This window comes from Coturnix japonica, chromosome 3, assembly GCF_001577835.2.
Source record: "Coturnix japonica isolate 7356 chromosome 3, Coturnix japonica 2.1, whole genome shotgun sequence".
Lineage (NCBI taxonomy): Eukaryota > Metazoa > Chordata > Aves > Galliformes > Phasianidae > Coturnix > Coturnix japonica.
The window spans coordinates 30,272,449-30,287,577 of NC_029518.1; the positions used below are offsets into that span (position 1 = coordinate 30,272,449).

General features: G+C 37.6%; 1 protein-coding gene across 4 annotated transcripts in view; it reads right to left on the minus strand.

Moving 5' to 3' along the window:
• Positions 1–15,129, minus strand: part of SPAST (spastin) — a 30,356-nt gene that overhangs the window by 8,768 nt on the left and 6,459 nt on the right. For 2 of the 4 annotated variants that reach the window (XM_015857604.2, XM_015857603.2), the window contains exons 4-11: positions 11,127–11,222; positions 5,899–6,086; positions 5,011–5,144; positions 4,623–4,716; positions 3,079–3,153; positions 1,386–1,457; positions 808–883; positions 153–244 (exon numbers count right to left, since the gene is read on the minus strand). In XM_015857604.2, coding sequence (XP_015713090.1) covers positions 153–244; positions 808–883; positions 1,386–1,457; positions 3,079–3,153; positions 4,623–4,716; positions 5,011–5,144; positions 5,899–6,086; positions 11,127–11,222 — 827 coding nt within the window. The remainder of the gene's footprint in view (positions 1–152; positions 245–807; positions 884–1,385; positions 1,458–3,078; positions 3,154–4,622; positions 4,717–5,010; positions 5,145–5,898; positions 6,087–11,126; positions 11,223–15,129) is intronic. The other 2 variants (XM_015857606.2, XM_015857605.2) reach the window with 1 other exon arrangement.

Here is a 15,129-nt window from a genome sequence, read left to right on the forward strand (position 1 = left end):
AAAAAAAAATAACAAAACAGAAAACAAAACACACACTGTCTGTCAAGGTAAGTCCTAGCAGCCAAGTCCTCTTTTAATCTGCAGCTTGTCCTGGCACCCATGACATTAACTGACTCACCTAAAATCATGCAATACTTAGGCTAGATACTTACACCATCAAATTCTATTAAAAATTCTGTTTTCAGACGCCTACTCGCATCATGTTCACCTTCTCGTCTTTCACACAAAAGGCTATCAACTTCATCTGCAAGAAAAAAGAAAATGAACATACATTAAAGACTCTGTATTTGCTTAAATTCTTTTGCTAATATAGGACTCCAGAAAGAATGATCAAGTCTTTTTTTCTTTTTTTTCCTCCCCCCTTTGGAGACAGACAGATCCTTTATCTTTAATGTGTAAGAAAGATTAAAAGCTTGTTTATTTTTCCAAACAGGTTTACCACGCTATGTGTTGCTATTTAAGCATTTAATACTACACACAAGTGAGAAAAAAATCCTGCTGGGTAATAAACTGAACTTCAGGGCAAGCAAAACCTATTTTCAGGCTTGAAGTTTAATACCAAGGAGGACTTGCTCTGTAACGTTGTACAGCCTGTTATGGTTTTGCTGGCACTAATTCTCACTACAAGCACTACAGTAACAATAATCTGACATATTGTTTGGAACTAGTGGTTAGCCAGCAGGTCATAATTAAGACATTAGCTCTACACTATAGATTTACCCAAAATATTTAGCCAGGTAATTCAAATTTAAAAAGTCAATATGTTTAAAAGAGTAAAAAACAAGTTAATAACATTTAAGGCCTTACCAATAAAAATGATAGAAGGCTGCAGTTCTCTGGCTACTGCAAATAGAGCACGCACCAATTTCTCACCCTCGCCCACCTGAAACAACAGTAAACTTTTTACGGAAGGAATTTAGAAAGTATTTATTACAAGACCTCTAACATAAGGGCTTACAGGAAAAAATGTCAATGACGTGACACAATCCACTGGTATGTACAGAAATTATTACTAGTTCAGTATTACATACAGCAATGTTCTTCCTGTTTTAAAAGAAAGGTTCGAACTTACGATTTCAATTAAGAAATCAAGAGTTTAGTGCCTAAGTTATAAATGCTTCCTTTACTCTTGTTAAAGGAGAGGAAAAAACCAACTACCACTCATTTCTGTCACAGTCAATGCCATCTCAAATAGGAGAAACCCAGTGACATTGAGTTATCACAAACACAAAACTTTTTTCTTAACTTGACAAATCATTTCCTTGAAGGCTTCTTATTCGCTATAGGGAACCAGTCCACCAAAGACTTACCAGAAGTTCTGGCCTTTAAAAGCCCCAGTTACAGCCATTGGTTTCTCATTAATGTAGTTCACAGCTACTACTTACGTATTTTGAAGTTAGGCTTGCAGCGCTGATATTGAAGAAAGTAGCATTTGATTCTGCAGCAACTGCTTTGGCCTAGGACAGAAAAAAAAAAAATACACTTTTTAAAACATCACATTGAAGATTCCTCTTTATTTCTGGAGCTATCACTATTGCCATTTGAAAATCCTTATTCCTTCGGAGGGAATTACCATGTCAATGCTAGAAACAACTTACACACTGACAATTTGGAACAGAGAAGCAGCAGAACCACTACAGAAGTTTCCAGACTTCCTTGCACTTCTCTAATCACAACATCACCACAGCCAACTACAATTACTACAATTTACTCACCAAAGAACACTAGTCTACTGCTCTTTTCAGTGTATCATGAGTAAGCACTGAAAACAACTTTAACTTATTTAGGTTGGCAATTTAGAGCAGCATTTGAGTTAAGTCACATTAAAATTACTTTTTTTTAACCATACTCAGAGTACCTTCTTCATTAACAATTTCACCACATTCAAGAAGTTACTATTGGTCATACAAGCTTTTTGTGTGCATGAGCAGGGCATTGCATTATTCTGTTTGTTTCTTTCAAATTGATTAGCAATTAAGTTCAAATAGGTAAAACGTAACAGAAGAGCCCAAGAAAAGTGCTCGGTATTTCCACTAAGGGCTTCAGAGCAGATCTAGCTACACGATCAGCAAAGGCAGCATGCATCTGCAGCATGCCATGTGATGAGGGAGGATGTGCCAAGCTCAGCTGCACTGTCACAACGTTTCCTGGCTGATGCACAGCCATTTCTCTCCAGTTCCCTGAACCTAGAACACCATAAAACAAGAAGGTTGTTTTATGTTGCTTTTATTTGTTGTTTCTCACATAGCGTGGAAGGCAAAAACCTCCTCGCTTCTGTGCTTCCCCTACAGTTAAAAAACTGTCTGCATCTCTCTTATTTTGGTAGAGAGCACACAGTGTTTTAATTGCTGCTGCACACAATTAACCATGTTACTTTTCCTCTCTCAGAAAACAAAACTTGGACTCACCAGTTTAAGATATTACTTGTGACACCAAAGAGAATTAAGCTACAAACAGTTTAGGCTTGCCCACAAAGTGCACCATTTCACATTAAGGCAACACTCCAAGGACATATGGAGGGACACTATATGGTTTGTTACTACAAAACTCATGTTTATTATCAAAACCCCTTTGCTGCTAAGAATCTAGAAGTATCCAGTTAAGGGATACTATTTTATCTAAGCAATAAACAACCATTTCACACCTTCATCAACACTCCTCTACAGTGAGAAGCTCCCTGGTGTAAGCCACAGTGATCTTAATCCAACCCTTTTGATGTCAACAAAACTCCCCTGTGTCGCACTAAGTTTTAAAACTTCAAGAAAGTAAAATGTACCCAAGTAGTCCAAGAGATTTAGATGTATGCAAACACACTGCATTTATATTGCACATATAGTTGGAGAAGTCCTGGCTCAAGTTCCAACTGTACTGACAGCACAACATCCTGACATGACACCAATAAGCTTCCCAGTAAAGCAGAATACAGCTTATATTAAAGACAATACTTTAAGAATAGTTCAAAATTATGTAATGTAAAAGGCTGCTTAGAAACAATGAAGTTCTGGAAACCTAAATGCCAGCCACCCCAATGGCTACATTTGAAACCCACCAACCCACATACACAGAATTTTTCCTCACCAGCATTGTCTTCCCGTTTCCTGGTGGGCCAAAGAGCAACAATCCACGTGCAGGAGCTCTAAGCCCTGTAAATAACTTGAAGAATACATCATAAGTTAATTTCAAAAATAACTGAAGTGTTAGAAACAGTAAATGTACACCTGGTCCTGGTTAGATCTTTACATGGAATCAAAACAGCAATTTCTTTAAACTGAATGAGGGTTGTTTTTTCCCCACATAATTTTATGAAGCACCAAAGGAAATCCTAAAATCTGTTCCGTAGACTCACCAGCATTAACAGCCACCAATTAAGGTTAACTCCTAGAGTTGTGTACTACTTTTAACTAACTGTGATGACAAAGGAAAAGGAAGCCATTCAATCTTGGACAGGGTGGAAGGAAAAGACAGGAAAAAAAGTGATGATTTAACTCCATAAGAAAATGGTTAAAGACTCACTGGATAGGACTGGTAGCAATAGTAACAGCGCTACAACTGTACAGAATTTTAGAGAAGTTATGTTTCATTACTGCCTTGCCCTAGTACACCTCATTACTTTTTCACACAATGGTCAAACTACAACACGATCATTCCATGTACATACATAACATGAAATGAATATGAAAGACAAATATATTCTTCAAGACAGAGCAATCTATCATGTTTAAAGCATTAAATTCCATTTAAAAACAAGGGTGTGTGCACAAGCACATGCGTTGTAGAGAGTTAAAGAAGTGCTCCTGTTAACTCCATGTGGAAGAATGACGTTTTTTAATATATCAAAAAGGAAAACTTAGAGATTTTTGTTTTAACCTGAAAACAACTTAAAATATTACATATCTACCACCTGCCCTCTCAGCATATCATTGATAACTTCCTCCCTCTCACTCAGCATTGGATTTTCTTTCCTATACCATGAAACTACTTCTGTTATAATCACTGCAAGCAAATCTACGCTTTCCCTTATCACGCATCTTTTGTAGTTATTTCTATCAGATTCCAGCAGGTTCAAAAGTCTCAGAATTCTAGTTTTCAGACTCACTTCATTCTAGCTTCTAATAATTCCAATACAGAAGTAAAAGGAAGAGAGTTACACAGTCACTCATATGTGCACCATGTCTGAGACCACCGTCAGTAGGCATTCTTTTCCATAATACCCATCATTAGAAATGGCTGTCGGTTTCTGTAGGATGACCAACCAACATGCATTTTCTTTATTTCATTATAAGAAGCACTTTGTGTTTCACTCTTTCAGTTCTGGGCTTTGTCCTCTACATCTCTATACGTAGCTATAAGTATCTGGATCTGGCAGCTTCACTAATTTTCAGGCTGCCACTTCAGCCCCTTCATCCTACCTACATTGACTAACCAGAAGGTGAAAAAATTCATCACAATATTCTAACACATATGAACACAAACACACCTCTTTTTCCAGGAAAGCTGTCATCAAATAGCTTGGATAACTATCATACCCAACAAAGACAGGTTATCAGAATCCCCACTTCATGTGTGAAGCACAATCCATTTCTTTGACTCTGATGCAGTGATAACAACACCAAACTGCTTACCTCAGGTCTAAGAGAAGGAAGGATAACAATTTCTTGCAAAGCTTGTTTAGCCAGTTCCTGCCCTGCGATATCATCAAATTTGACAGCTGGCCCACTAACAAAGAAATAGAATATTAATTAGTCTAACAAAGAGAGATTCTTTTTCAGCTGCAGCTGACTAATTAAATGTACTTGACTATAAAGAACTACTTTGAGGAATTCTACAACTTACACTGCTACACATTTCAAGAAATCAGCATTTCTTAACTGAGTTTTCCTTGTTTTGCTAAGATAAAAAACAAACAAACAAACATGCATTACTAGATTTCATGCTGAGAGCAGAGATTTTTTTTTTTTTAGTGAAAAATTGGCTTTCTGCACCAAAACACCTACTTTTCCTCAAACTTACCTATCAACAATTTCATTCAGGATAAGATTAGCAAGATTACTGTCCACATTTCTAAATACTTTCATGTCTTTCTTCTTTCGAGCAGCAGGGGTAGGAGTAGAAGGCTTATTTGTTCTGCTATTTTTAGGAGGAGCCTAGAGAGGAAGAAAAGGAATATAAAACAGCTTGATACATTTTAGGCACACTGCTTCAAGTACCAAATATCACAAACAAGAGTGCTGTCAAACACATATGTCATAATATGGGTTCAACTCTATTACGTGCGGGTAGCATGACAAAGTGGGAAAATAAGGGAAAGGAAAGAGTGCAAAAGAAACACACCGTTTTTCTGCCTTAATAGTAGAAAAAAGTAGAACTTACTTTTACATTCCAATCACAATTTAAAAGTAATTTGCTTTTCAGTCCGGTTGCAACATGGAACTAGAATTTTCAAGCTCCCTTCCAATCCAAGCCATTCTATCATTTAATACAACCCACATACACATGTTTAGAAGAAAGAAAATGCAGGGGGGGAAAAAAACCCTACAGTTGTGGAGTAGGAGCCCCCCAGCCTTCTTGGTATCATATGTGATTTTCAAAACAACATATCATTTGTTACAACTAAAATCCCCTTGCTCAACAAGACTCCTGCTTTCAAAAATCCATTCTGCAGTCTAGGTTAAGAGGCTTAAACAAAAAAATTTAATGTTTTTGATTTAGTTTAGGTGTTGGGTGGCTTTTCTGTTGTTGTTCTTGGTGTGGTTATGATGTTACGGTGTAGGTTCATTTTCCTCAAAACCCTGTTGCTATCATACCACAACACTGCAATAAAAGCAGCAAACGTAAAGCTCATTCTGGATTTCACATTGATTTTCCTAGCAAACACCACTGTATCTGTTGTCACCATACCTTGTGAGTTGAAGTTGCAGGGTTTGCTGCTGGTCTAGACACAGAAGCAGTTGATATCCCACTGTAGCTAGGTGTTCTATGGTGGCCTGAAAGGCCAGTAGATCCTGTTTTTGCAACTGTTTTTGAACGTGGAAGAGAATTACTTGTGTGCGTTAAGGGATCCTTCTTTTTTGGAACTGCTCCACTTTCTATAAAGAAAACCAAATGTCATGGGGGCATTTTTAGCTGTAAACTTCAGCATCAACCGTAAATTAAACATAGCTTTATTGACACATAATACAGTATCTTATTAGATTAATATGAGTTTTTAGAGAGGTTTAATACTTTTAAGGAGATATTAGCTGTAACTTTCTTTTAAAGTTAAGTTCCAAATTTTTAGGAGCTCTCAATATCAACACTATTTTGCCATATTATAAAAGCTGGAGACACCTACATTCTGTAGCAATGGAAAAGCACCCTCAATTTCCTAAGACAGAAGTTAACAGAACACCAGCCAGAATATTTTTCTTCCCCAGAACTTCAATAGACAAACACTATACGAAAACACCAAATTTCAAGCCATTAGATTCAAAGCACTCATTCTTTAAGTGATGTTATCAGGCACTGTCTGGAACCTTCCACACACAGAAGCGTTACCAAAGCACTTTAAACTGGGAAAGCTAAAATAGTTATACCTACAGTAAACTATTAAAACCTTTGGATTACAGATGTGTTCCACTTCAGGATTCTCAAGGGGTAAATAAATTTTGAATGCACAGCTCTGAAACAGCTTCCCACAGTCTAAATTAAATCTTATAATATTACACCACTGAACTGAAACACCATTGCACGTTCCTTCAACATTTGCTCCAATTCACCTCTATGATGGAGCAGAAAGGTCTGGTGACAAATATAACTTAACACCTTGGCCACAAGTGATTAAACTCTAAAAAGACATTTCCAGTCCAGACTACACAAACAGCTCTTGATTTCTACATTCTTTTGGTGGGATATGGCATGAAACAGGATTCATTGGCTCAGAACTGACAGGTGTAAACATAAGATGCAGATGTAGACACAGACTAAGAGGTGAAAAGCAGGCACAAAGGCTGGTCAGGCTATTAAAATTCTGAGCACAGCATCTGCCTTTCTGTGTTGGGGGAATACAGTATTGAAAGAGGCACATGCAAAACACAAGGGAACTTGAAGAATACAACTGACTATACCTTTAAAATGCTTCCTGACTAAATCACACAAAGATCCAGAGCTGATCTAAGTGAGTTTTCAATTAGCCATTCCTGCACAACAGCTTGCAGGTCAAAAGCTCTTTAAGTGAGAGCTCTTCGAAGCTCAAGTTCAAAAAGAAGCTTATCAATCTGTTAAAAAATCCTACTCGACATTGTAACTTCTCCAATTTAATCAGAAGTTGATACTCAAATTTTAATTTCTCAGCTTTATTTGCACATCTGGTTTTAAAGTCAATACGGGAAGGTTTCAAGAAGCCACAGTAATTTTTTCCTCTATCTCCTTCACACTAAGATGCTGCTCAATCCTCATGCTTTTCCAAAAGTTTCCCTATGTATGTAAAGCAATACATACACAACGCAATTTTTAGCACCACATGAATTGCACAGCTAAGGATTATTTCAAGAATCTGGAAGCACGGGGAGACCAAAACATGGGAAAGAAAAACAAAACAAATGACAACTTGTTTCTTCAAAAAAGGAAAGAGAAGAAGGTTTAGAGCACAAATCATTATTTACACTACCCGTACCTTCAGAAATCAAAACCACTAAAGCTTACAGACATTCTATGGTCAGTCCTATCAGGTAGCACCAAGTGCTGCAGAATTAGTCCTTCACTTTCACCTCCACAGGAAGGCTTTGCTTTATAAAGAAATTCATGATTATATATAAAGTAACCAAGAACACGTACTATATGCGGCCCATGGACATCAAATTCGAAATAATAATAAATATTGAACAAAAAACCCCACTAATCTAAAAACATTACAAAGTTTTACACAAATGAAAATCTTTAAGATGCATCGCTACATACTTTCTGCAAATATTGCAGAGCAAAATATATACAGCAATTGTAAGAAAGAAGTATTCAGACCTGACAATCACTGTAGTATCCCTAATAATAATATCTTCAAAGATTATATGTACAGTCAAGTAATAAAAAACGCTTAACAGAAGACCTCAGTGGCTAACAAGAACCTGCTCCATGTCCTGGATGGCAGCACAACTATGCCAATCAGGGATGCATTTGTTCTACTTTCCAAATAGAGCCACGTCAGTCCCCCTGCGTCAGACAGACACAGATCTAGAGTTAAGACCGTGACATCTGAGAAATTAAATAAACAACCCAACCACTCAGAACAACAGAAAATACACATCAGAAGAAAAAAAGATCCAATTAAGTCTTTTTAAGTCTAATTTAAGACCACTATGAGAACAAGAGGGAAGGATAAAATAACGTTCTGCATGAAGGCTAACACCCTTAATACAAGCTACTGTATAGTCTCCTGCAAGTGAAGGGCTATATACTGCTACAGTGAGGCTTTACAAAACGTTCATCACATACATATTAAAGAACCTCTAGCTGGTTCAGGCAAGTTAGAAAACAAATGTAAAGGAGGGATTCACAGACACCTGTGCTAGAATCAAGTATATCAGTCTAGAAGGCTGACACAAATAGCACTTTGAAAGAAGCAAGACTCTCAAGTCGCTATCAGTTTGGAAATATACAAATTGTGTGCAATAAATGTAAGAATATAATATCAAGCAGAATTAAGATACAAGTTTTAGAAGAGCGTAGAAGTTAAAGGCAAATAAAAGAAAACATGTCTTACACCTCAACTCCATTGCTAAGCAGCCCTTTTTTGACGTTAAATATGTGAATGACTGTGCATCACACCTAATGAAACCCTACACTCAGAAGAAGCCTGGTCTAGTTAGGGAAGAGCACAGGAAATGCTTTACGCAGGTACAAAAACAAAGCTTACATCCAAACCTGCACGCTCAGTACTGTTGCTTGTTCAATAACAGCAGCCCTCCTACCCCCGAGTAGCTGGCTGCTTTACTTTATTCATGTAGTTTAATTCTTTTCAGTACAGTTGTCACTGAAAATACCAACTTTATCCTAATGTGTTAAGAAAGCACAATGGCAAGATGATCAAGAGACCAAAGCAGAACTGAAACAGTAGTTTAAGAGCAAGCTGCAGAAGCAACACATTGTTTTGAACAAGACTAAGAGGGAGACTGAGCACACACAGCAACAGCCTACTAGGGAATGGCCACAGCTGCTAACGGGCCGACCTCTGGGGCACTTCCAGGGATCTCACAGCTGCAGAAGAGGTCCAGTACTTTGGGTAAATCTGACTTGTACAAATTCTGAATGTGAAATATATCTTTTACTAGGTAATTAGAAATACAACAAGCCTTTAGAAGCCTTGCTCAAGGTGATCAGTCAGTAGATATTTGGTACCTAACTATTTCAATCCTCCTGTCTCAGCTGCCACATAGTTGAGTCAATGCAAGTTTCCCTGTTAGTGAAATTCCATCAGGAGGCCTCCAGTGCACCCATCTGACACAGCCTGTAGCTTCTCCAACCCTAGCAGCAGCCTTGGAGGAATGAGAAGGGAATCTTTTCAAACAGTGGAAGAGACACACAACACAAAAACAACAAAAAAATGCTCTTCACAGCTGCTTCTGTGCTCCTTGCAGAACAGTTCTGAACAAGTGGTTCACTCATCCAACTTCCATAAATCACTGTAAGCATGAATCTACATAGGTGAGCTCACCAATACCACTTTCTAAATGCTTATCAACAATGAGTGCTACAGAACAATTCTGTTACAGAATTTTCTGTAAATAAAGACACCTGTCACAGAACAAGCAAAACATTTCTTTGTCTCCAGGAGGTACCAATGGTGTTGTACTAACACATTTAAGTAACAGAAGTTAACAATCTTCACAGAAAATAAAGCTCAGGGTAACCTCCTCCTGCACCAACCAATTTTGAGACCTTGACAAAAAGGTACCAAAACATGTGAAGGAATGGGTTTTAAGCAAAAACTGTTCATACTGAATCAGATGGAACATGCTATCTTATCTCATGTGGATGTACACAAGTATGCATTCTTTCTTTCAATCTTCTGCCAGTCAGATAAAAATAGAGGAGATGTACTGGATCATTTAAGATAATGTGTTCTCAAATTCAATTTAAGTAAGAAATTATACCTGAGAACCATTTTTACTAAATCTTTTTGATAAATAACACTTCAACAAAAACACCCCATACCAAGGTCTACAGGTGCTGAACAGAACAGTGCCACTAATTTAACTCCTCAAACATCAAAACATACAAAAACAAGCTGGAAAAAGACTTAAGAACCAGAAATGGAATGGAAAAAAAAAAAATAATAATGTTGTCTACAATAAGTTTCAAGTATAATTACTCTAAAACCTGAATACTGCTCTTTACTCCAGCAGACAAGCCCTGTGAATTCTGTTGTTCCTTAGCTCACTATTTTACTTAACCTCACATCATAGTCTATCGTATAAATTTTCATTTAGACCATGATTATGGCAGTCATGATTATGACTGCCAGCTTATAACATTGCTTGAAGACAATTTACACACCTTACAGCAACTCTACTTCTACACAAACAGGTATTTGCTTCTGAGAGCTTAGTACTCCTAGTGCAGACTTCTATGACAAAAAAAAACCAAACAGTTGTCCCCTCATCTCTTCCCCTCCCCACCTTAACTGTATAATGCTTTTGCAGGTTTAAAATCTCTGAATTTTAAAGGAACTTAATGCAAATGTACATTAATTCTTATTATATCCCAATGGAAGAGCTGCTCACGTAGGCACAATACATAAACTACATTTATTTTTGACACTTTCTAAAACAGGTTTAATTCTATTAGGTGCATAACAAATTATTTCCTGAAATGCAGTATTCATAAGTAGTTTCCAACTCTAATACTCAATTTAATAAAGAGGATGCAAGGACAGTCATTTTAAAGACAGAACTGCATGCTACAAAATAAAACAATGCTGTCATAGACTTTGAAAGAATAGAATGTATTTACATAGTCTTTAAAGACAGAAATACTAAACAGGTTTTTAAAGGGTTTGTAGGGCCAGAACATAGCATTGCATATTTTTCCTTGTAACATACCAGAAACTGGAAAATATCCCCTGAATAGTTAGGTGCTGGTAGAGCCAAACCCACCTGACTGGAGATGTCCATTGCGGCATGCCAGGTTAGTACTGTCATTATAGACTTCCATTTGCGGCTTGGAAATTTGCAAATCTGCCTGCAGCTTCTCTATGCAGTAGAAAGAGGGAGGGGAAAGGACAAAACAAACAAACAAAAAAAACAAAAATGAACCAAGAAAACTCATGTATGTTGAACACATAAATGTCAACTTTGGCTTTGTTACATTCAATATCGGGTTAAAAATAAAAGGAGTATTTCTATCTATTCTACACAGTTAGCAAGCTAGTAAGAAAATGCTGTCAGTGCATACATGACTGAAAACTGCTTAAAAACTAGCCACTTCTTGCTGAGTTCATTAAAGCAATCTTTCCAGTTTACTGATTGCAGTTGCTTGCCAAAAGCAGTGGTCAGGATTAATTTAACTTCATCTACTAAGATTTGTGCTGATAACCCACTCCTCCAAGTCCTCCCCAAGGCCTTACTTCTGACCAACTGCAAGGAGTCTTCAATTTACTGCACATTAAGTGTTTTGCTGAATCAGTGCATTCACCTACATTCACAACAACCTCACTGATTCAAGGAACATGCCACATAGATATCATTAAGATGTCTTTCATGATTTCTATTTAGAATTATTATTGCCCCGAAAGTAAGTCAATAAAACTGTCATGCAAGCTGTGTTCTCTAAGAGTATTAACTTCAGAAACATCCAAATGCAAGATTTATAAGATTAAAGATTAAGGAGAAAGATAAGAACTCCCAGTCACTAGCAAAAGCACAAATCAAAGAGGTGTAAGGCTACAGCCTACATAAACCAAGAATTAGGTCTCAGGAACATCAGTTCAGTGCAGCTCACCAATACCACTTCTACCACTGCCCTTACTTCACAGCCCCTTTTCAAGCTCTCCCACCTTTATTTTGCTTCTACAAAAAGGGGCAGAGTTGGGTGCAAACAACCATAAAATACACTTTGCCACAAAGAAGCTGCAGGAAAACAGGCAGCCTAGCAGAAGAGAGAGGTCCTCTGGCAGCACAGAGGAATTTAACACAAAAGAAGCTGAATTCTGCTGAAAACACTCATGCTGGATAGAAGGAGAATCACCATTCAGAGCTTGCAGATCATATAATCAATAAGCAAAGCCAATTCCTTAATTTCACTACATCTATTACAGTTTTTCTCCTTTTCTTCTCCCTGCTCACAGTTCCTTACATCTTAGCTTCCCCAAGAATTATCTTTAAAACTACTGAGTGTAAAGTGTTAATGTACACAGAATAATGTCTAAATTGAATGAGATGCAATTTAGAGTGAAAAGTTAGTAATCATAGGAAAGCATGAAAATACAAAGTCCAGATTAGTACATGCACCCGCAGTTTATTCTGTTGCAGGCTGAAAGCATTGAAGAGTTGGGGGTAGTGTGGAACCAAGAATGCTGGCTGCACAGCAACACCTGCAAACCAGCACACTCTTTGAAATCTCATTGCTCAGAAACGTATGACTGAGTATGACTGGCTGTGAACACAGTGGGCACAGCACAACTGAAGGAGAAGGCAGAATAGTCTACTCCCTCCCCAGCAATGCAGCCCAGGTGGGAAGTACATAGAAAACGCCCCTAGTGAGTTAAGTATAAAACCAATTGGCTTGGGTAGGAATTCAGGAAACACTATTTGCTTCAGTACTGCAGTTTCAGCCTGGGGTTTTACCATATTTATTAATTGCTGCGCTTCCAGAACAGTTCCATGTCTTTAGAACTCCAGAACTGCAACAGCAACCAAGCAGCCCAACTGCTGTACACCTTTAATTCACACAATTCCTCCCCAGCGTGTTACATATTAACATGCAATTTGAATAAGGCACATTACACTTTTCTTCAATGATAGAATAGCTGCAGAGTCCTCCGGAATAAAGAGGAAAATAAATCAAGCTACTGAAAATTATCTCAGGGAATTCAGGACTCTATCACTGTTCGTTTTAATGTTTTCTTCCTATAAACTGGGAAGACTAATAAGGGTTTATTGAATCTCACTCATTATTTCTCCTTAATGATACAACATTGGCATAAACCTACCAAACCAACACCGCCACAGCTGTCCTTTTACCTATGCAACATTCCAAGTAATGTTTTCTTTTAGTAGAAATCAGTTATAACACAACTCCAAAGCAAAAGCACCATCACCTCCAAGAAAGTGGGGCTGTCACAAAAGGCATCCGTTAAAGCTCACGTCCATACCAGGTCAGAATAACTACCAGATAGGAGACTGATAAAAGGTATCTAAATTATGCGCCATATACATCTTCCAACCAAAATAACTTACTCCATGCATAGTACACAGAAATGCACTTGTGCAGACAACCTGTCCCCAAACAGAATCTCTCTCCAAAATGGGAGAATACATATTCTTACTAAGCACATCCAGCACTAGAATCGACCTGTGCTGTACCAGACATTGTAGTTATCCATTTTAAGCAACAGAAAAATGACAAGTTTTATGTATTGATCATAGATAACAAATAACCTCCTGTGACTCCTGAATGTGTCAAGTATAATGATTCTAACTTGATGATCACCCATCCAGGAGAGATCAGGTCTGTGAAGGTTATCAGAGCAGGATTTATCCACCCACCTTAACAGCCGCACAGCTAACATCCCCTAAAGCACAATGCACAAATCCCTACCAAAAAAGGGGGCATCAACCAACATCAAGGGGTCAGATTTGAAGGCCCCCTGCCTGGCAGACCAGTGGCAACAGCGAGTTCTGCTGGCTAAGAGACTGAGCCACCTTGAGGTTCCCCAGAGCACATCTGCTTCAGCTTCCAAGCTGTGTCACAATAAAGCTTTAAACAGAATTCAATACAGTAATTTACACTCAAGATTCAACAGGGATCAAAACAGGTAAGTAGCTACATCCTCTTGGTCAAACATTAAAAGACCAATACCATCATCTTCACCTTTTGCTGATGACCCAACACACTTTGAAAGACGAACACTGAGTACTTCTAAGTGACAGTTAAAATCCATATATATAAAGTGAAAATTAAGTTGTATTATTGACATCCCTTAGATTGACTGAATAAAACTTCAGTCTAGCAATTTGCATTTGCATCTTTTGTCTGTCAAACAGACAAAATTGTCAAGTATTTTGTTCTACTTTAAGCCTGTTGTATCTTGCTAGCTCATGAAATAAAGTACCATTAAGAAATAAAGAAAACTCAAAGGCAAGAGAGAAAAAGTTTACTCCTTAATTCATGGATAAATCACCTCCCTGAATCCTCACTGCTTCAACTGCCACAGGTTTAGTCCAGCTGCAAAAGCATCTACAAGCCACTAGAAAACTTCCAGGGGTCTGTTACTAAAAGTAAAAAGCTACACTTAGAATCACACATGCAATTCAGCTCTACATTACCTTAAATTTCTACCAAATCCACATTAAATAACATGTAATTTATTTTTTTTTTTTAAAAAAAAGCTTTAAAATACTTGAAAGTAGGTTATATGTTATAACAAATACTCCTCAAATAGATCCATCATGATGAAGCTTGTAGGATGTAACTCAGTTGGAAAATCTCCTTCACAGAGGGCAAATGACTTCACTTGCTCCTTGTTAAGCTTTGCTCTCACATACACTGTTAGAATCAGATCTAGGTTCTTCAGTTTGCACTAAGTTGAACTAAGTACTAAGCCTGTGATATCTAAAGAAAAAAAAGTATTTGACCCCAACTTATGCAATAAACACTATTCTACCCATTTACCTTTCAACCTGCACTCTGAATGGAGAACCCAAATATCACGCAATCATATGGTAGAAAAGATGAAGATACCAGCTTGATTTCACCTGAGTATAATAAAAGCCCAACAAAATAACACAGCCACTTCCCTGGACATACAAAAGGTTTTACAGGTAAAAACCTACAGCAAAACAAAGAAGCTGGGACCTTGACAACATGTTCCCTCCATATTTTGAGGAAAAGGGTTGGATGACACCCAAATACAAGGGGAACAAAAAGGATTAACTTCCC